We start from the raw sequence: 23366 nt of genomic DNA on the forward strand, positions 1-23366 counted from the left end.
ACAGAGGACCTCTGGAGCTCTGACAGAGTGACCATCGGGTTCTTGGTCACCTCCCTGACTTAGGCCCTTCTCCCCCGATCGCTCAGTTTAGATGGCCGGCCAGCTCTAGGAAGAGTCCTGGTGGTTTCGAACTTCTTCCACTTACGGATGATGGAGGCCACTGTGCTCATTGGGACCTTTAAAGCAGGAGAAAGTTTTCTGTAACCTTCCCCAGATTTGTGCCTCAAGACAATCCTGTCTCGGAGGTCTACAGACAATTCCTTTGACTTCATGCTTGGTTTGTGCTCTGACATGAACTGTCAACTGTGGGACCTTATATAGACAGGTGTGTGCCTTTCAAAATCATGTCCAACCAACTGAATTTACCACAGGTGGACTCCAATTAAGCTGCAGACACATCTCAAGGATGATCAGGGGAAACAGGATGCACCTGAGCTCAATTTCGAGCTTCATGGCAAAGGCTGTGAATACTTATGTACAAGTGCTTTCTCAATTTTTTTATTTTGAATAAATTTGCAAAAATCTCAAGTAAACTTTTTTCACGTTGTCATTATGGGATGTTGTGTGTAGAATTCTGAGGAAAAGAATGAATTTAATCCATTTTGGAATAAGGCTGTAACATAACAAAATGTGGAAAAAGTGATGTGCTGTGAATACTTTCCGGATGCACTGTAGTTCTCAAGAAAATGTTGCCAGATGTCCCGAGATTGCAGCAAATCCGTCATTTTTCACTTGTTCTACACAGGTGTCTTTGATGTCAAACTGCAAATGCCGCATAGTAGTTTGATAGCGGTCACGGGACATTGTATCTTTGATTACCGGTACAACAAATAGTTCTGAGCAGGCTTCAAGCACAGCTCCGACTATGGTCATTGCTGTTTTTCTAAAAAAAAAATGGGGATAAATGCCATCAACTCAGAGAGGGATAGGCAAGTTCGTTGTACCATGTAAACGTTATTGACAGAATAAAACTGAATAATTAAAAAACAAGCGCTAACTTTTACAAGTAGCCAAAATTTACACCGGGTGTTACAGACTCAAATCAAATGAATGTTTTTATTATAGTAATAATAATAGCAGCTCACTACTCAAATGGCAGAATCACCGTCCTCAAACACGTAACTTTTGGGTTATATGGCAGGAATTATCACCTCTATGCCATTCAATAATACAAATCAACTTCCTGTCAATTGATATTTGAGCTTGAGTTTTTAACTCATTGACAGCAACAGGGAAATTTAATGATTTTTTTTTCTTTGGTTACATTCTTGAATAAAAGCACACGTTTATTTGATATTTGGACTAAAGTCTTCACTTCACGTCATTATTAATAACATGGAAAACGTTTCTTCTTTAGCTATGTGTTCAGCAGTTCCTGCCATCCTACACTTGTACAGATCGTTGTAGACATGGACTGCACCTGAAATGTGTGTATTCCAAATAACGATACATTATTTACCCTATACAACTCCAGGCACCTCACTGCCAGATAAAGAGACCTGAGCTCTGAGAATTTTGCGATGGACTCAGCTTCGGCGGTGGGGGGGATAGGATAGCAGGCTGCTTTCTGCTTGTGCTGATCAACACATTTACAGAACAAAAGATGCTGATGGAGAGGTGTGAAGTAATTTAGGATGGCCCGGGATTACGACTTTTTTCGTAGGCTTCAGGGATTCTAGTGTTAATTGGGTTACTGTTAAGGATTTGTAGTTGGCGTAGGTCCATTGCACTCTATCAGTCTGCACATGTGTTTGTTTCAAACACACTTTTACTGGGTGTAAAGCAAGAAGCACACATTCCGGGTTCTTAACAGGGCTAAATCTCAGAGCCAAGCAAAAAAGAGTGTGTTGTGTGCTATCCTTTAACTGAAATCTATAAATAAAGCATCAATTTAACTAAACATATTTATAAAACAGATGAAAATGATAACAGGTGTCATGCTTATTTTCATATTCTCTATGCTCAATGATGACCTTTAACTACATTTTCCGCACTTTAATGACGTTGGAGATCTCCAGAAGATTACTTGCCCATGTGGATTTTTAAGAAACCAGGTTTCTGCCTCCACTGGGTTATTCATCTTAGCCCAGATATGTGTGTGAATGTAAATGCACTGACTATAAAGCCACTTTATTAACTTTTTGTATCTTTGTGTTTGGCTCCAGGAATGTTGTTGTATTTTGTTTTATGTTTTTTGTAAAAAACATATTGGTAATTTTCGAGATGTTTTGTATTTTGGTATTGAATAAAGCACACATTTTGGCTTCGTAACCATCTTTGGTTTCTGCCTTGCACCTGATATTCTTAGGATAGACTCGGATTATGCAGATGCCTAAACCTGGATTAAGAGTGGTCAGTGAAAGGAATATTACATCCTTTTGCAACCCCAAGTATTTAAGAACATCTACATTGAAAAATGCACAAAACAATAAAAAAACATCCATCATGCAGCTGAAATTCCACCAAACAGAAGTGAAATTCAATTGAATGTAACATTTTAAAATACTACTTTTTAAAAGTAATAACTTCTGTGTTGGAGTTTTTGTTTGAAAATCACTGCTAGTTACTTATTTTTATTTATTTATTTATTTTTCCCTTTTCTTTTTTCTCTTTTTAAGGCCTTGATAAAATTGAATTCCTACAAGGTCACGAGAATCAGGAAATTTACCAGAAGGCTTTTGACCTTATTGAGCATTACTTTAGCACAGAGGATGAAGATGCCAGCAGTGTACCACAGGTGGACCTTGCGCAACAGCAGTACATCTTCCAGCAGTGTGAAGCTCCCATGGATGGCTTCCAGCTATAAGGACAGGCATTAACTTCTACCATCAATTAACATATCCAGTGCTAATTTTCAGTTTCTAATTTCCTGAAGGACACCTTGTTCTTGAGCATTGTTCTAGTGCTTCTCCAAAGAAACTATTTTTCTAAAGTCTTGACTGAAGGAGCAGATGTTGGCCACATCTCCCATTTGTGTGCACTTATATTATAACCGCAAATCACTGCAAAGTTTTGAAACTGCGGAACGTCAGGATGTCCACTTTTACAAATACCTGAAATTTTGTTTGACACCAATGCCAAACAGGTTTCTGATACTTTGACGCTCCAAATTTCATATCCTACTGAATGATTAAACGAACTGCTTATTCGTCAGAGCCAATTAACATGCATCCATGCAGTGCGTCTTCTTAGGGTGGTGGCCTGTCCTTGTCTGTAAGTTGATTTGCTGTGTTTCCCTTAAGTGAACATTGGAACTGCAACAATTCAAGCAGGGGAATGGATCCTAATTTTATTTTACTGTTTGAGAGAACCAGGCGAGATGAAGAAACAAACTCATGCTCTGAAAAAGTTTGATCTGAATGTTTATTTTGGTTTTAAAAAGTTCTATGTGGAGACTCTGTGATGTCTAGTTTTATTTTAGCTGTCTTCCCTTGATGGCTAATATAATGACACAGTAACCCTTGTTCTATGTATGCCATTGAGGCTCTAAATTTAAGGCATTTTGGCCTTGGACACTTATTGGACACAAACCTGATATATTTGTGGTATGTCTGAAATGAAGAAAAAAAGTCTTTCCTTCCATGATGGAATCATTCTAATTGTAGTTGTCATTGAAACAGAAATATTCCTTTTGAGGGTTGAAAAACAAAAAAGGGTTCAAAGAGTAGATTATCTGGGGGTTCTTGTAAATTGTACAGATGGTCATAAAGTAGTATGCATTGTTGTATTTTATTTTTTATTGGGTGGTTAATCAGGCTTTATACTGATCTTTTTGTTTGGTTTTCAATGTTCTGTTTATTGAAGAAAGGTTCTCTGTAAGTGGCAGTATCTGAATTGTAAGAATAATTTCAGTGGATACTCGGATATCTCTGTGCTTCCTGGGGCAGGAGCATTAGTGTAAACGTAGGTAAAAATCAACAAGATAATGACAATTTACCTAGTTAGCAAATTCATTTTGAACTGTCTGGTCACTACACGTAAGTCTGTATTCCATCTGAACTGACCAGTCACTACAAGTATGGCTGTATTCCATCTGATTTTACCTGTGACTGCTGGTACTGTCTGAATTCTTGCTAACCAGACGTGCCAGTGCTGTCACAGCCAAACAAGTAAAATGACTGAAACCTCCCTGTGTGTGTTTTGTTTAAAAATCTTTGTCCTATGCTTAAGAATCTTTTTCCTCTGTAAATTTTTCTTCTTATGCGTTATGAAATGGGCACAATTAATGTTAAATCTTTTTGACCTGCAGCCTACTAATTAGAGCTGCACCCATCATGATTGATTTTTAAAACCATTGCTTTGTCAATATGAATTTGCTTGCCAGAAATTTCCAGAAACACCATACTCTATTCTAAATGACTTTTTACATCTTTGAATCATATTTTAGGTGTAGAAATTAAGACATCGTACAGCATTAGATGGCTTCTCACCTGTTTGGCAGAGCATCATTGCACAACGGCTGCTCATCTGAGGCAAGAAATGCATTCCTACTGTGATGTATTCAACACAAGGGGTTCTGCATCTAAAGGGCGAAAGATCATGCAAGGGACCCTGCACTCCTACGATGCAAATGCACATTTCTGTATAAAGAACTTTCTGTAGTAACTACCAAGCATTACAGCAGACTGGTAGTGCTCTGTGCTAACTTTACACTAGCTGAGCTATTCATGGGAAGGCCTCAGTGGTCTTAACTTACTCCCCACTTAACCAGTCCGTCCATTAAAGCCAATGATTACTTTGAAGATGTGATCAAACTGTCCAATCCATTCTCCATGCTGTGCCAAGGATTGTTTCCTGACCACCTGCATACCATTGTGCATCTTTTAATGGTCATCAGACAGGGAACTTGAGAATTCTTTTTTTCACAAAACATGATGGTATTCAAAAAATAGTACATGCAAGATTAACATAAAATCAGCAAGAAACTGGACAGCTGTGCATTAAAAATGAAAACTGAATTAAAAAAGGTCTCATTTTCAGAATAACACCCAAATACTACTATACTATACTTAGCCATATAAAAATTGACGTTGCACCAGTCAAATAGACGGCAATCAGAATTGGACAATTTTCACTTTTAATGCAAAGTCAGCCAATTTGTGTATTAGTGGCTGAAAGTCTGTTGATTTTACATATGTAAGCACAATTAGAATGTTGTCTTGGCAAAAACAATCTCATTTAACTCCATAATACTTCCTGAAGAAAGATCTGGCAGTTCTATTCACAGTCGGTGTCCCAGGAGCTGCAAGGTGATAATCATGTCTGCAAAGGAACGCTTAGCAGAGTAAGAACTGCAGGATTGTGGGTAATGCTTCAGTCCCTAAACGTGGCGTAGATAATAGCAATGCAGAATGTCCCCTGACATAGGCAGGCAACTTTAGAAAATGGGTGAAAATAACCCCAGACCCTTCAGCTTCATTTATGATGCCAATTACATAAAACGGGGGTACAAAGATGATGAAACTGGACTCACACACCAACCCACAAACCACTTTTATCATGCTTTATTCATAAATTTAGATCTATATAATTTTTTTCTGGTCAGACTCTAGTGTTTGCAAAGGGAAAGAGCAAAGGTCATGAATGCATTCATCATTATTGTGGATAATGTGCAGAACACCCACCTGTTACACAACATTGGCTTGCAAGTACCTCACGTATTCCATACACTAGCCAAGCAGTTTCTGTAGCCACCCATACTTTCAGCCTCTCATTGGGATTAATATAATGCTTGGGAGATGAATGTTATACAGTACTAATATATTTTATTTTACTACTATTTAACAAATCCTGCTTATTTAACTGAGAGAAGAGAACACAACAGATGTTTTGTCTATTATGCTTGAATTCTTCTTTTGTTTGGGGGGTTTTGAGCAGTAGTCTCATGCCACTGTAATGCCCAGCCAACACAAGCTACCTAGTTTCTCTACGTCTGCTCCCATGCTCCATCCTGCCTGCACACTCTGAAAGCATATTTCATGGTTTGACTCTCTTCCAACAATGGGCCTTGCAATCAAGTATTCCCTGCATCACTGCTTACTCATGTGCTCTCCTGGTTGCAACCTCGATGACGATGATGATGATGATTCTGTGACTTCAATGTTTACGACAGGCGTATCTAGGATGTAGATAAACAACTGCTCCTCAGACTCCTCTGTCTGTGCAAGCTGTTTAAATGCCTGAATTCCTACTTCGTTCCAATTCCACTACCACCGAGATGCATCATCACACCTAAAACTTTGTAAACTCAAGGGAAATTGTGGACCTGATAATGCCATATAAACCATATGCTTGAAAACAGATGGCTTCCAGTGTGTTGGGTAAAGGCCAATTTAAGAACTTGATCAATGCAACAAAGTTCACAATCCTCGGTCTATAAAATATCCTAACATAGTCCATCACTTCGAGCTACATCACTCCAAAAGGTAACCCTAATAGTAGCCCAAGAAGAACGTAAACCAAAAAAAAACCCAGGAGATGAAGTCATCCTAATAGTTTTGTCATTTGTTTCTTAACTGATAGTCAGGATGTGTGGTTTTATCAAAGGTTTTAGCGACTAAAACCAATCTGGTGTCATGAAAACCTGTAATTTTTGGGCCAGAAAATGGTTGGGATGATGCGGAGAGGACAGATTACACTGTGATTGCCCTAAAGGTGATGTTCTACATTAAATAAACATTGATCCCAGATGGGTATTGTGGAAGAGAGTGCAGGCAGGGGCGAGTGTCAGGAGTGATTTGTGACAGACGGATATCAGCAAGAGTGAAAGGAAAGGTCTACAGGACGGTAGTGAGACCAGCTATGTTATATGGGTTGGAGACGGTGGCACTAAGCAGAAAGCGGGAGACAGAGCTGGAGGTAGCAGAGTTAAAGATGTTAAGAACTGCATTGGGTGTGATGAGGATGGATAGGATTAGAAATGAGTACATTAGGAGGGTCAGCTCAAGTTGGACAGTTCGAAGACAAAGTCAGAGAGGCGAGATTGTGTTGGTTTGGACAAGGGCAGAGGAGAGATACTGGGTATATTCAGAGAAGGATGCTAAGGATAGAGCTGCCAGGCAAGAGGAAGGCCTAAGAGAAGGTTTATGGATGTGGTGAGAGAGGACATGCTGGTGATCGGTGTAACAGAACAAGATGCAGAGGACAGAAAGATATGGAAGAAGATGATCAGCTGTGGCAACCCCTAACGGAAGAAGCCAAAAGAAGAAGACCCCACAGCTGCCAAGAAAGCAAGTACATATCTTGCATTTTTCAGGACTTCTTGCATCATGTCCTGGAGACGATTATAATCATCTGGCAGCAAATCTTACTTTGGAGTAGCTTGGTTTCTTTGGAGCAGCTGCATTTTGGCATTCTTTGCATTGACCGACTCGCACGTCACCTTACCAGTTTTCCCTACCCGGCTCCAGATGTTCAGCTTTAAAGGGGTGAACCTGACAAAGACCCCTTCTCATCCAAATGAGTGAGTGAACTGTGCTCAGACCCATTTCAACGAACAGTTTTACCATTCTGTGTCATTGTCCCCCGACTGCGCTCGAGATTCGCACTTGTGTGTCTTAAGAAACCTGAGAGACGGAGGGTTTTCAAAAAGCAAGGCACAGAACTGCTGCTTTATTTGTGAACAGTACAACAGCATTCTGTTTACATCACTTACACACCACTCTCCATCTTTCTTAACCTGCCAACATCTTGAAAAAAAGGCACTTCAACGTTACATTAAAAATGCTTGGTGAAATAGCCAGGAATGATCCACAGTAGAAAATGGCGGCCTTCTCCAGCCACAGGCTCCCATATCAATCAGGCCGTGTGTCTTCATTTCTACTGCCTGTACGATTTCATGTCAGTGCCCCCATCACTCTCTACATTTTCTCATGATTATGCTCACCATTCGTTTCACTGAAACATTGGAATGGTGCATTTAATCTATTCTAGCAGAAAGAGTTCTAAATAATGTAAAGAAAATAAAGGTGAAGAAAGCAGGGACTGGCATCAAAACCCAATCTGAGACCCTAATACTGGATACTACCATTTCTCTGACAATCTATGACCACTAGGTTTAGTAAATGAAACCATACACTGGCTTTTTTACAATAATTTATAAAGAATAAATTAAGAGATTATTCACAACTGGCTGATGTATCTCTTTAAAAAATACTGAAAATGTTTACCTCTGTTGCCTCGGGGTGATTATCTTATCTTCCTGTGCGTAGTTTCTTTTAAAATTCTAAATACTCTATTAAACAATCTGAAATGAACACATTTTGACTGATTTCAGCTTTAGTGGGTTTTACTAACTGCAGGAGAGTCTTGCGGTTTCTCTGCCTCTTCTCTCCAGCGGGCCTTTTTTCCCATGTTCAGAGCAGACAAGGATTCATGTCTATCAACAGCCTTAGAACAAAAAAATATATATATAATCATTATTCAGCAGATGTCTTTAACCAAGATGTACAAGGTATAAAAAAGTAATCAAATAAATAGTATTAAAAGTGCAGCTATTAAAAAGCCACTGATGAGCAAAAAACCCCATTGACTGCTTGGTCTCAGGATCTCAATAGGGTTGAGGTCAAGGGATGATGGTGGCCACACCATAGCAAACAAGGAGTCGATGGTGTTTTTTGCAGCATGGGATGGTGCGCTGTCTTGCACTGAAAATAATTTAGTTGCAGAAGGCATGGTTCTTCTTTTTATAGAATGGCAGGAAACGGTTGGTTAGGAACACCACAATGAACCCATCAGGGACCCTAAAAGGAGCTACCATCTTACTTCCCAATATTCCAGCCCAAAACATCACTCTGCCACCTCCTTGCTGATATCACAGTCATGTTGGAACAGGGTGGTCATTCACCAACCATCCAGAACTCCGTCCATCGGGACCAGCCAGTATTCACCAGTGGATAAAACTGAAGTTTGGTCTCCGTGTGTTTCTGAGCCTACAGCAAATGTTTCTCTTTGGGAGTGTTGGTTAGGGGTGACCGAAGTGCAGCTTTATGCACAACTTGAAAGCCTTGGAAGGATCCTGCATTGAGAGGTTCTTGGGACTCCAGAGACACCAGCAGCTTGAAATACCTGTGGCTTTTTTAATAGCTGCTCTTTAAATCCGATTTAATTGCCCGAGAGAAACTTTCCTTTATCTGACCAAATTTGTCTGCGCTATGAAGCACACACTAATGTTTCCACAGTTTGATGATCTTTCTTTCTCCTCATATTGCAAGAGAACTCTGACTTGCTTAATAATTTGGAACAACCTCCTTAAGTAGGTTTCCCTTTAATTAAGATGGCAAACTAATTTTCGAACCTGTCTGAGATTGATCCCAGTTACCTAAAAAGACACGAGACACAAAACATGCAAAAACTTTCATTGAAAAACTAAAAATGGTTATTTAACTGAAATCTTACCGTTATGTCACTTGCCTAATACAGTAAAACCTTGGATTGCGAGTAACTTGGTCTGCAAGTGTTTTGCAAGACGAGCAATAATTTTTAATAAATTTTAACTTGATAAACGAGCGAAGTCTTGCAATGCGTATTGTGAACACGGCCCCAAGGGGACCCTCTTAAACAGTGAAACACAGCTTTTCATCTCCTATTTGCGGGATCAGCTGCTAGCCTACCGTTTGCTACCGTGTCGCATGATCTGCATCTCACGCGGGGCTTCAAACATTTAAAAGACCGCACCGCGACTGTCCTAGTGTCTCACTGCCTTGTCTCTCTTCACCCAGACATCCTCCCGAGCCACCGCACCCCTTTGAGGAGGAAGATTTTGTGTTCTTCTAATCAAGAGGCAGAGCTGTGGTGACCACTTTTGACAGTGCACCCAGATCGCTCCTGAAAGAGACTTGTGTTTGTTCCGCCTGTATTCGAATAAAGTTTCTGTCTCTTAAAAACCCTGAGTGAACTTGTGCAACTTTATGACCCAAGCGTGACAGTATACGTTCTGTCTGCCGAGCGTTACGTGATCACAACCGAGCACAACTTCTTCTCTCTCGCTGCAGGATTGTGGGTAATCGTCTCCTATGCTTGGCCTCAGTCGGCATGCCTCACTCATATAGTCAACATCTGTACGAGTGTACAGTAATCCCTCCTCCATCGCGGGGGTTGCGTTCCAGAGCCACCCGCAAAATAGGAAAATCCGCGAAGTAGAAACCATATGTTTATATGGTTATTTTTATATTGTCATGCTTGGGTCACAGATTTGCGCAGAAACACAGGAGGTTGTAGAGAGACAGGAACGTTATTCAAACACTGCAAACAAACATTTGTCTCTTTTTCAAAAGTTTAAACTGTGCTCCATGACAAGACAGAGATGACAGTTCTGTCTCACAATTAAAAGAATGCAAACATATCTTCCTTTTCAAAGGAGTGCAAAGCAAGCAGTCAAAAAAAAATCAATAGGGTTTTTTGGCTTTTACGTATGCGAAGCACCGCCGGTACAAAGCTGTTGAAGGCGGCAGCTCACACCCCCTCTGTCAGGAGCAGGAAGAGAGAGACAGATAAAAAAAATCAATACGTGCCCTTTGAGCTTTTAAGTATGCGAAGCACCGTGCAGCATGTCCTTCAGGAAGCAGCTGCACACAGCCCCCCTGCTCACACCCCCCTACGTCAGCGCAAGAGAGAGAGAGAGAGAGAGAGAGAAAGTAAGCTGGATAGCTTCTCAGCCATCTGCCAATAGCGTCCCTTGTATGAAATCAACTGGGCAAACCAACTGAGGAAGCATGCACCAGAAATTAAAAGACCTATTGTCCGCAGAAACCCGCGAAGCAGCGAAAAATCCGCGATATATATTTAAATATGCTTACATATAAAATCCGCGATGGAGTGAAGCCGCGAAAGGCGAAGCGCGATATAGCGAGGGATCACTGTATACTGTACCTGTATACTAAAGCATTGTGACCATGTGCGTGTGTGTAACGATTCTTTTCAAAGGTAAAGTGCAGGTTAATTTGCTTTATGTATTTTTACTTTATATTTTTTATTAATCGTTTTTATATGAATATTTTTTGGGTTGTGGATCAAATCATCTGAGTGTCCATTATTTCTTATGGGGAAATTCGCTTTGATATACGAGTGCTTTGAATTACAAGCACATTTCCGAAACTAATTACGCTCGCAAACCAAGGCACCACTGTAATTTGGAACGCAGTGTAGCTGTGCTACCCATTTAAGCCAGGCTTTAGGTGTACTCACAATAGGCACATTTGTTCCGTATTGTCCCCCGCTCCCTTATGAAGCCGCTGGCCTGCACTCACACTGCGCTTAACGTTCTGGGCCCGGACACACTTTTGTCATGACCATGAGACTTCACGTGAACAAGATCTGAACACAGAATGACTGTATTCAATACAAAAAGTTTGTTTCTATGTTTGGTTGTGACATGTTTGTCATTTGGGACAACTGCATAAAAAGCTCTGGCAATTGCCCTGAAAGTTTGAGGCTCAACTCCAGACGGATGGATGATGTTGTCGTCGTCACCGCCTGTTTCACAGAGTGCCTTCCACATTACCAAATTTGATGACCTCCACCTCTTGGTTTCCCCCTCCAAGACCAGGCGTTGTCAACAGCTTCATTCGAATAATTATTTGCAGTGTAAGCTAACATTAAACAAGGTTAACTGTATTTATCTTACACGACTTATTTAGCATCACCGCTGTATCACTAGGGAGGGGTATCGTCATTTATGTTATAGCTGCACAGATTTGAGGTAAGTAACATGCCACAATCACTAACTAAACTCCTTCCCAGGAAGCAAGCGCACACTGCTGGAGACATTATATGGCTCTGCAGTTGGATGCTTCTTGAAAGCAGAGAGAGACAGAGAGAGAGGTTGGGAGCATGCACTGATACAGTGCATTGCCGCACACACCACACGACAAACCACCTCACGATTCCAATTTTGGAACCAAGCATAGAAATATTTTTTTTGGCAGCATGATCTTCTTTCTTCCACTAGATGGCAGCAGAATACTGTCCCGAGAGTTATTCGGGCTTAACACTGTAAAGTGGATCATTACACATCACCACGGGTCTGACTCGGGTTTCACCATAACTGCACAGAATTCCAAACCCGACTCATGCCTGTGGAGTACCAAGGAGGTTAAAGCTTTCACAGTTCAGATACAGATCAGGTTATAGTCTAAATGCCAACCTTTCTGATTCGGAGGGGTTTAATATTGTAGCATTTGAGCTTGACTAACAGCACATGATCAAAATGAACAATCGGCCAATAGGAGTACTCACCTGCTTTCCTAATATGGTCATTCCTATACACGACATAATCGTCAGGAAGATCATGATATAGCAGCCCTTTATCCTTACACGATTTCTTGCTGCATTTATCATTTCGAAGCTAAAAATGGAAAAAAAAAACAAAAAAAACAAACAAACCAAACACTTCAGTACATTTGATTAAATGGACATGCTTGAAATGGCTAACTAAATAAAGATACCCTTCTCAAATAATGCTAGCAACTAATAAAGCAAATATTCCACTTCTTGAGGATAATGACCTGTAAAATGAATGTATTATGAAGGTAATGAGGAGGAGAAAGCTGGCATGGATGCCAACACGAGGAAATACATCCATTCTACTTTCTTTTTTTTTGAGTAACTATTTCACACAACACTTTTTTTAATAAATAAATGAATGTGTTCTGTACAGCCTCAGGCTTGTACTGCCATATCTCGTCAATTCTATACAAGATATAACAAGATCACTTACACTATTTCAACAAGTGAAAATATTTTTTTTTATTTTATTTTAAGGCCCTTACTTAAAAAAAATAATCCAATATATAATCCTCTTATAATGCAAGACCTACAGTAAACAAAATACTCACGAAATCATCTCAGGAACATCTGATTTGCTTTTGAATCGGCCAGCCCACACCAAGATTCTTTTGTCCATTTCTGTAGGTTTATGCCCAGGCACCTTAAATAACGACTGATCTGATGATATAAAATAAACACGTTGCTTGTAAAACCTCAAGTTTTTTTTTTGTTTACCCTTTTAGGCCCACGTGCTTTTCAAACTCTGTCAGCAGTTTTCTACCATTACAGATCTTTAGATATATCAGAGTATGGGGAAGGGGGGTAGATAACAACCAAGATTTGTGCCTTAACATTCATTATGGGTCTCTTATAAATCAATTCAGTGTCCAAAATCCCTCATCACCCCTAGAATGTTTCATTCGCCGGGTACTTTTACAACATGTCATATTATAACCCCTAACCAGTGTAGTTAGGATGTTGTCATCACTGCCAATAGAATATCAACTATTATTAAACAGCACAGATATTATTTTATAGTCTTTTTTGGCCAACACATAATACAAATATATTAGGGTTTTTGGCTTTATTCACATTTATCTAACATGGACCCAATACAGGTAGTCGTCAACTTATAATATATTTATCTTACATTCGACTTACGACTGCTACCACGTCTCACGGGCAAACAACAGTGTTCGCCATGCTATTCCGTATGTCGCGACTCATTCATTTCGATCTTGGTTTAATTACCTGCAGTGGTTTCGACTACATTCAGTCACATGTGTCTTAAATAACAGGAAAAAAAGGCAATTGATCTCAACATAAAAATGAAGGTGATCATGCAGTATTGAAGGAGGAAAGAAAGCGAATGTGATCGCATGTGACTTTAAGTTATCCCGTTGTAACCAGTGTTCACCGCACGTGTTGTACTGCTACTCTCTGGCTTTGAATCCAGTTAATTGCCAAAGCTTCTGTGTTGTGACTCACAATGTGCCGCTTTGTACGAACTGCCACAAAGGGGTAATGAAACCACACTGAACTTCTTTATCTGTTAACGTTTACTATTAACAGGCTGACACATTAAAACAGAAGACATATGAATGCTCAAACTCTGCTGGTACAATTACTCCTCTCACAGTTAATGCTGTGAACACTGGGAGAGGCTCACACTGATGACGTAACATAACCCAGACAAAAAAAGGATTCGTGAAGCTGTTAAAGGTGCAGCACCCATGCAAGCAACAGTAATAACGTAACAAAATAATAAAATAAAAGAATAATTTACAAAAACAAATGATAGAAAATCTACACAATTGCTAAGAATGATGATAAAAAAAGGATATAAAACAATACGACTTAAGAGACTTATTATACCGTACTATACATACGGTCAGGTTTTAATACATTTACCAATCCGTCTTACATCCAAAATGACATACAACGGTCTGTCGGAACTCAACGACTACTTGCATATTTAAAAATTGTCACTTAAAGTATACAGCATATAGTATGAGTTGCATCTTACAAAGCCACTTTGGAGATCAAAGCACCAAAGCAACCAATCAAAAGTGTAAATCCTAACAAAGCATTTATTTCCAAGTTATGAAACTGTCAATTCACTTATTCCACTTTGGTTGATCCCTGAAATATGGCCAAAAAATACCTTCCAAAAAACCTGGGAGGGCTGCCAAGCTCAAAATAGAACTTCAATATTCCACTTTGGTGCAGTGGTAGCACTGTTATCTTGCAGTAAGGAGAACATGGGTTCGCATCCCGGGTCCTCTCTGCGTGGAGTCGGCAAAAAGCTTTGAGTATTGAGAAAAACAACGTGTAAAGATTTATTATTATTAATAATCTTGTCGCTTGCAAAAATGGCTACTGGGACTGCAAGAGCCTGACTAATGTAGGCTAAAGTCACTCATATAACCCTCCATAGGAGAAAACCCAATACTGGCAGTGACAGAACATCAGATGGGAAAGCTTCAGAGGTACCATTTTAAGAGAGAACATTGCACCCCGGGTGGAAACATGCAGTGCTCTCCCACACAGATGGAGGAATCCAACCCAGCAGATTCCTGGCAAGCTTAATCCTCTGCTAAAAGAAAAGCTAGCAAAAAGGCTGTAAGATCTCCTCGTCAACTGCGGTGGGTTGGCACCCTGCCCGGGATTGGTTCCTGCCTTGTGCCCTGTGTTGGCTGGGATTGGCTCCAGCGGACCCCCGTGACCCTGTGTTCGGATTCAGCGGGTTGGAAAATGGATGGATGGATGGATCTCCTCGTCAAACAATTGGCAAAACATGGTCCATAGCCAGTGAAGCTGTCTTTTTAAGAGTGAGACCACAGGGAGGACTGTCACAGGTGAAATAAACTTCTTAAATACAGCTGCAAGCACCCAATTCTGACTCGGATGAGTGGCAGTAAGTAGTGCTTTTAAAATACAGGGAGCTGCTTTAACAACCAAAATGTACTAATCTACTGAGGGGTCTGGGGAATGGAAAACGTGGAACACGGCCTACAAGCCTGGCATCCTTGTGGGCAAGGCAGGGCAGAATATTACCTTAGATGTTACATCTAAAACTGGGTTTACAATAGCCTCGTACAAGAAGAACTGTGCCTAAGTTTCTGATCTGAAAATGAGTTGGGGTGAAGTCACATGCACCACCATCATGAAAGAAACTGGGAAGGAAAGAAAGAGGGAATATAATTTTAGAGTTACCAGAGTAGTAAGCAAGTAATCAAAATCCTCTTTCCAGCAAACAGAGGCTCAAAACCTTTGGTAGCCAGGCCTACTAGGCCAGCTAGGGTTTGGCTTTACTTTACTGGCGTTAAAATATATAAACTCTTGGCATTATTCCGGAATGCCAGGAAGAAGCTATGCTCGTCAATTAAATTGGATTTTCTTAATTAGATAATTTCACATTTTACCACAACTCTTGTTCGGAGACCTCATAAAACACATCTATCAACTTGTTTTTTAGCAAACCCGATATATTATAACACTACTTTCTTGCCCTCAGCATTAAGCAAAGTATTTCCTTTGAACTACAGGTGAGCATTCCACTCTTACCAGTGCAGGTGCAAACCCTCAGTGCTGCTTTACCTGAAGACTGCATCTCTTATTGAAAACCTGGTCTGGGGACACTGAGATGGGGGTTGTATTTAAATTACACCAAACTTCCAAAGAGCTGAACATAAAAAAGACTAACTATGTAAATAAATTCAAACTGTAACTACACATTCTTCCATTTCGAGACAATTCAATCGGAAACTTTTTTCTCCCTTTCAGAAGTGGCCCCATCCCTTTTCTTTCACTAATATACGATTTAAAACTAAATCTGAACTTCAAGCATTCGACATCTCTGCAACTCAGGTCAGGGTGGGAGTTGATTTTTTTATGAAATAATGGAAGGAGTAAACTTATAGTAGCAATAAAAAAAACTTTCACTCCTCTTCCCATCCACAGGAATTTATGATAATGTATTATGTTACAGAATTGAACCATGATGCCTTTTATTGAAACAAAGTAATCTAAAATGGCAAACTAAAAAAAATACAAAATTTACTGTCAACACTATCGAGCGTGCAGAAACAGAAATACCACATCTGCTAAAAAAACAAATAATTCCACTTGAATAATAAAAGAGCAAGGAAGAGAGATCCATGTGTCTTAAAGGAATACTCCACCCAAATATTTCCACCTTAATAAAAGGATAAGTGTCTGTGTGTCTATCTGTGCATCCATCTGGTTGCTATGTCTCTTTTATTCTAATAGATGGTGCATTACATACATTAACATTGCTTTTACAGATCTCATAACAAATGTCATAACAGAAACATATGCAGTGCATTTTTCATTCCAACAGATGGTGCATTGCAAACATATGCAAGAATGAAATGCATTGCAAATGTCATTCCAACACTGTTATGCACCACAACTTGCATTGTAGTGCATCCAAAAACATTACCATTGCTTTTCATGTTCCATACCAAATGGCATATAACAGACATATCAGTAATAAAATGAAATACCACAAATGTTTGTGATGCACCATCTGTTGGAATGACAGATGCAATACATTTTAATACTGCAAACATTACAAAATACTTTCCAATAGATGGTGCACTGCAAAGTTTAATGCTGCAGTCTATATTGATTACTTAGATTTTAACCTCTCTTAGATGGGTAGCACAACTTTTTTTTTTTTTTTTTTAAACTAGGGAGCTTCGCTCACCAGCCACTTTGCATCTGCCGCTCGCATATAAGGATTTCACTTTCACCAAACAACAAATCTGTTAATTCTCGCGGATACGCCTCTTCATGGAGAAGACACACTACTTTCCCTGATGGCAACACAAATTAGACGATCTACAAGTCTCCGACTTAAAGTTTAAATCCGAACAATATACTCAATCTCTTTTCACTGTTCCATTGTTTCACCAAATAATAATTTCCTTTTTGTTTGCGCTAATACCGTCTCTACTATAATTTTTTTTTTAAATTTCGAATTTTCGTACCTTCATTACCTCTAACCTGCTCTGCATGTGCATCGCGCCAACATTTTTGAATTCTTTACGACGTTCTACTTTGTCATCTACTCTTTGTCTTTTATTTCCAGCCCCGGACGTGTTTAAATCTCTTGGCACAAAGTCTCGTCTCGCAGGACGTGAAAGTGTCTCTCTGAAAAAGTCACGTCTCGTCCCAGGATTTTTTTATTATAACAGAGAGATATGTTACTTACCCCATGTAGTTTGTAGTGGCAGCCTAAAAGAAAATAAATGTCATGTTTTCGTGTAGGATAGAGAGAAAGAAATTTGAGATAACAGAAGGAAATAGTGCCCAATGTTGTTTAACAGTAAACAACATGAAAAATATTCATGGAAAAAGAAAAAAAAAAAAACATCACACTACCCGTGACACTTAATCCAAATATCAGTCATCCAGTCATATGCTCAAACTGTGCAAAATGCATGGTTTTTTTTTCTAAAACATTGGTAAACAGATACTTCCAGAACAATCATAACCTACAATAACAAAAAACAAAAGGCCAATCCCACGAAGCTTTAGATTCCTGTCATGATAAGTGATGATTATTCTGGAAGTATCTGTTTAACAATGTGTTACTGACAAAGCACACAACTGGATAATGGACATATGGACTATTGGATACGAGTAACACAAGATGTTTTTCACAACGTGTGCTGTTGTAGAGCACTGGTCACTACTGGCTTATATTATTTCACACAGTTTTTTCTCCTTTCTGCATGAAAACATTAGATCAAAAGTTTTTCCCTACCATCACTACAAAATACATGGGGTAAGTAAAATATAAAAAGAAATGTTTTGGAGTGGGGAATTCCTTTAAACAAGTATATATTTTACAGCTGAAGTACACTTTAAACTGCTAAAGTACAATAAATGTAGTTCAATTCAATATATTAAAAGGTTTTTCTCTCAGTATCACACTTTTTAAAACGTGCAAACTCAGCAGTTATTCACTCCTAATTCATTTAAGGCTTGCGTGGAGCTGAAGCCTAACCCCTGCGGTGGGTTGGCACCCTGCCCAGGATTGTTTCCTGCCTTGTGCCCTGTGTTGGCTGGGATTGGCTCCAGCAGACCCCCGTGACCCTGTGTTCGGATTCAGCGGGTTGGAAAATGAATGGATGGATGAAGCCTAACCCGGCAGCATTGGGCACAATTCAAGAAGCAAAGCATTAGTCCATCACTGAGCAGACTCACAGACACACACACACACACCAATTTAGAATCACATATTAATGTAAGTTTCAGGTTCTTGAGATGCGAGGAAAAAAAAAAAAAAAACACAAAACACACACATACCCGAAAACATGCAAACTCCACACAGAGAATGACCAGATGAGGGATATGAAAACAGGACGCTGGATCTGTAAGGCAGCACTCTATTTTAAACATGTGTCATTACAAACAACATACACAATTCAAACAGATACACGGCATATTTACACGCCATTACCGAAAACCAAAACAATTACACCAGTGTCAGAGGCCCCTATACAAGTTCTTTAACACATCTGAACAGATGAAAACAGGCCATACAGACCAACAGAACTTGCCAGTCCTATCCAGTGAATTCTTCCAAAGTAACGTCAAGTTAAATTTTGAAGGTCCCTAAAGTTTTATTGTCTACCACACCTCTTGTCAAATTATTCCACGTGTCTATGGTTCTCTGTGTGAAGAAAAGCCTCCTAATGTTTGTGCCAAATTTACCCTTAACAAGTTTCCAACTGTGTCCACGTGTTTTTGATGAACTCAGTTTAAAAAATAACAGCCTCGATCCACTGTACTAATTCCCTTCATAACCTTAAACACTTCAATCATGTCTCCTCTTAATCTTCTTTTGCTTAAACTAAAAAGCTCCACTCTTTTAATCTTTCCTCATAACTCATCCACTGTAGCCCTGGAATCAGCCTATTCGCTATTCTTCTTTGCTGGCTAATTCTAACATAACGGGAAACATGCATTTGATTTTTTTTATTGGATGCTGTCGTTTAAAATTAGAGTCTTTACTTTATGAGGCTTAAAAAAAAAGATAATTATATGGAAAAAAGTCAGGCTAATTAATATGAGTTTCTAACTATTAATCATACAGTGTTAAAGAGAAGTAGGGCATAACAATCATATCAAATATTCAAACATACAACATTACTGGACCAGGTCCAGAATTTTATTAACAGATTTCCTTTCCATGATGAGCAGTATCACGAAATGCTTTACAATGCAACTGTTGTTACAGCCCTTCCCAAGAAGACAAACAAAAGAAAATGCCCAGAAAGGAACAAGCACAACCTGCATGGTAATGCTTTCAAACATTATGGGATTTTCTTTTTTTCTTCCCCCCAAAGGTTCAACAAGGTGCTACATTTACATTTTACCATCTGTCATCCCGATTGTTTCTATACATGCATCAACAGTGTTACCACAGGAGAATTAGTCAGACACCGCTTTAAACAACAATCATCAAGCAGAGCTCGAGTCAGTCTGGTTTTGTAATAAATTAAATCAGCCTGCCAGACCAATTACTCCTGAGCCCCACTTAAACTTCACAGTTCACTTGAAACCACCACAGTAAACAGCATGGCGCCATGCACACAAGAACTCAAAACAAGTCCTCTTAACACACAATCTCTGATTACCTACCTAAAATCCCATGGCCATTCTTCACAGTCTGAGACTTGGGTTTATGTCCCAAGTTTGGATCGTCTGCCTTAGAACAAAATCCCTTCTGAAAAGAATGTTTAGAAGCACCACTTCTAAATGTTACAGTGTGATATGGATTCAAATGGCCTGAAAGAAAACACAGATTAAATAAAGTGGCATAAGAACATTCATTTTGGATTTCTGAATGACACTGAGAAAAAAAAAAAGAAGTATTATTAAATTAGTCAAGTGTATTATCAAGATGAATCTGAAATGTTTTCATTTCATTCTGGGAAGAGATAACCTGAAGGAGAATAACTGATGCCTGAAAAAAGATTTGGATGAAGCACAATGAGTGTGCACAAAAACCAAAGGAATCTGTCAGTGCCAATACTGAAACGAAAGACCAAAACTTAAACCACACAATCACCAACTGCAAAGCTTGGAGAACCGCCTGCTAGTCAACAAATAACAAATTGATAAACGCCACTCATATCAACACCCAAATATACTGTAGCAGAGCAACCTTGTGAACTAATGTATTTGACACGTATGTGTTTTTTTTTTTTACTTTAAGATAAGTACCATCATGTGAAAAAACTTAAGGCCAAGTGTCATTTTTTATTTTATATAGTGCCTTTATTAAGAGCACACTGGCAGACTGTATACTAATATGCAATTCTAAAGTTTAGACTGCAGTGGCTATTTCCTGGCTTGACAACTTGCAAAAGTTATCTAACAAGGTAGACACTTTTTAATGGAGAGGCATACAAACTAGTAAAATGTACTCTTTGTTATAGTAATGTAGTGATGATAAAAAGGTCCACATTTCGAAATGTAGCAATCGTCATTATATTTGCAGTATTTGTAATAAGAAAGTTTAAATCTTGACACTTTTTTGACAAGGCAATACGTAGTGACAAGTTTGATGTGACCTTCTCAGCAAGCAATACTGCAAATCAAAGCACACGTAACAAATCGGTCCTGCTGGTTTTAATGTAGTTCGGAAGGAATCAGAGATCAAATACTGGGACAATGAATAAATAAAAATCACAGTGTCAGAAAAGAATGTCGCAGCCGAGCTCCACAATGACAACCAGGACAAACACGCGAGACGTACACGAGGACTTCGTGGCTTGAATCTTTAGACTCCATCAAGTTACCATGCCACATGTTGTCAACGTTTTAACACTGCTGATTTGCAAAGAAAACAACATTTCACATGCAGCAATAGAGCCGTTCTTCGAATTTCAGTAAATCGGCCTTTTTGCATTTCTGACGTACCCCAATGAGAAAACGCATTGAGCTTCTTCCTCAAGTAGCCCAGCATTCTGGTGATATTCCCCGAAGATCTGGAATTCCCGTGATGACAAGAGACGATTTCAGCAACACACACACACACGTACGTACGTAAGCACGCGCGCGCACCGCTTTTCACTTATGCTTAATGTTTGTCTGCTGAAATTGTCCAGCCTAGGTTTTTTTTCCCCCACACAAATTCCCCGCCCCCTCAACGGAGACCTGCAAGGTACATTCGCTAATCCTGGTCCAACCCACATTCGGAAATGGGGCGGCTTGTGGGCGTGACGCATGCAAATAAGGACCTATCAAAGAAGCAGAGCGTGCCGAAATTCTTTATGTACTTCACTATGAGTTCAACAAAAACACAAAAGTGTTGTTTACATGTATCTTTTATTTTATACTTTTTTCTTACATTATGTGTATATTTTTAGAAGGTTGTTTATATTATTAAGACTGATTTCATTTTAATATGCATGCCTACATGTGTTTAGTTCTTTTTAAAATAATTTTAATAAATCTTGCTTCCTGATAATCCACTTGTGAGTGACGGCGAAATGAAGTGGCAATGTCAGTGTCGGTGAGTTTATGGTTCAATTTTATTTCAATACCTACATTCAGCATTTTTAGTTACCATAGGCAGTGCTTAATAGTTTGCCAGTAACCAGGTCCATCAAGATAAGAGAGCAAAGAGGTAGATTTTGCATTTTGTATTGCACACATTTCATTTTACAGTATGATTCCACCATGAAAGTGTGATCTTACACTATAAGACATTCATATGGAGACACCTCAAGTTAAATCTGTTTTGTTAGGTAAAAGATTTCTATGTGAAGTATGAGAGTGCAAGGCCAGTCTGTGCTTTGTATGCGAGTAAAACAGTTTCAAAATCTATTGTAAAAAATACTGGTAGCCAATGAAATTCACGCAAAAGTGGTGATCTGATTTTTTTTTTTTAACTTTTATATATGCTCTAGCCCAGCATTTTATTCATGTACTGTACTGTATTTGGCACCCTCATGCCATACTAATCTTTTAACTATTTATACTCCTCCTCGTTCTCTAAGATCCCTCGATTCTAAGGCTCTGCACATACACAAAGGTAACAAGAAACAGGGTGTCAGGGGGCAGCATTTAGTCAGCTGTCAAGTCAAGTCAAGTCAAGTCAAGTCAACTTTATTTATAAAGCACTTTACATACAACAGCCGCTGACCAAAGTGCTGAACATAGGCTAAAATAAATTTTAAACAAAAACAAAATAATAAATAAGTAAAATAAAATACAATAAATGAAACTAATTAAAACATAGTAAACACAACTAAACAGAGTTAAAACAGAGTAAAATCAACTGCTCACACAGGATCAAACACCAAACCAAAGAGGTAAGTCTTAAGAGCAGACTTAAAAATGGGCAGTGAGGAGGCCTGTTTAATGTTGTGCACCAAAACTAAGGAATATGCTACTAGTAACAATTAGAGACGCCAGGTCAGGTCCTTGTTTTGAAAAGCTTTTTGGATATTTTTTTACTATTGCTTTATCTGAGTCTCTCTTAGTTTATTTTACATAAATGCCTTTTAACTGTATCTCTTATTGCCTACTGTGTATGCTGCAGTTTTCTTTCTTTTTTGATTTTATTCTATTTATAAAGTACTTTGAGCTGCTTTTCATATATGAAAGGTACTTTATTAAAGAAGAAGTTTATCTTGAAAGTTAAGAAGAAACTGTCTTGACCCCTTGATAAAACAGAACAGCAGCCGCTATTCAAATTGACAAGGACATTTCGGGAAAAGGGCAGGGACACATTCCAAGCCATATCAGCTACCTATATCTAAATATCAACAGGGGATGAGACTTGAAGAACAGTGGCCTTCCCAGTTGATGAGGAGCACAAGGAGTCCAAGTAATTCCTCGGTTTTCTATTTCAATAAAATGGGATAGTCTGTGGGCCCTGCCTGATAATTGTTACTGTATTACAAGTGAAATGATCATCAGAACAATGACCAATTAAAGGGGGCAAGAATGTAGGATGGGTAAATTATCCGCCTTAACAAAAGGATACATGTCTGTCCATCTGATTGCTATATCTCTGTCATTCCAAAAGATGCGCATCACAAACATTTTTACTA

At 39.1% G+C, this 23366-nt stretch overlaps 2 protein-coding genes across 2 annotated transcripts in view; one reads left to right on the top strand and one right to left on the bottom strand.

Annotated features, from left to right (window-relative positions):
* The window catches only part of kpna1 (karyopherin alpha 1 (importin alpha 5)), a 67501-nt gene extending 63373 nt beyond the window's left edge, over window positions 1-4128 (top strand). Inside the window, exon 14 of the mRNA XM_028800446.2 lies at window positions 2619-4128. Coding sequence (XP_028656279.1) covers window positions 2619-2806 — 188 coding nt within the window. The 3' untranslated portion in view covers window positions 2807-4128. The remainder of the gene's footprint in view (window positions 1-2618) is intronic.
* Window positions 4129-7579: 3451 nt separating this feature from the next.
* On the bottom strand, window positions 7580-21393 carry fam162a (family with sequence similarity 162 member A). The gene is made up of 5 exons (XM_028800447.2): window positions 21226-21393; window positions 19942-20088; window positions 12834-12942; window positions 12235-12343; window positions 7580-8388 (listed from the first exon to the last, which is right to left on the bottom strand). The coding sequence occupies exons 1-5, from the start codon at window positions 21269-21271 to the stop codon at window positions 8278-8280; spliced, it is 522 nt and encodes a 173-aa protein (XP_028656280.1). The 5' UTR covers window positions 21272-21393; the 3' UTR covers window positions 7580-8277.
* Between the last annotated feature and the right edge of the window lie 1973 nt (window positions 21394-23366).

This window comes from Erpetoichthys calabaricus, chromosome 4 (genome assembly GCF_900747795.2).
Source record: "Erpetoichthys calabaricus chromosome 4, fErpCal1.3, whole genome shotgun sequence".
NCBI lineage: Eukaryota > Metazoa > Chordata > Cladistia > Polypteriformes > Polypteridae > Erpetoichthys > Erpetoichthys calabaricus.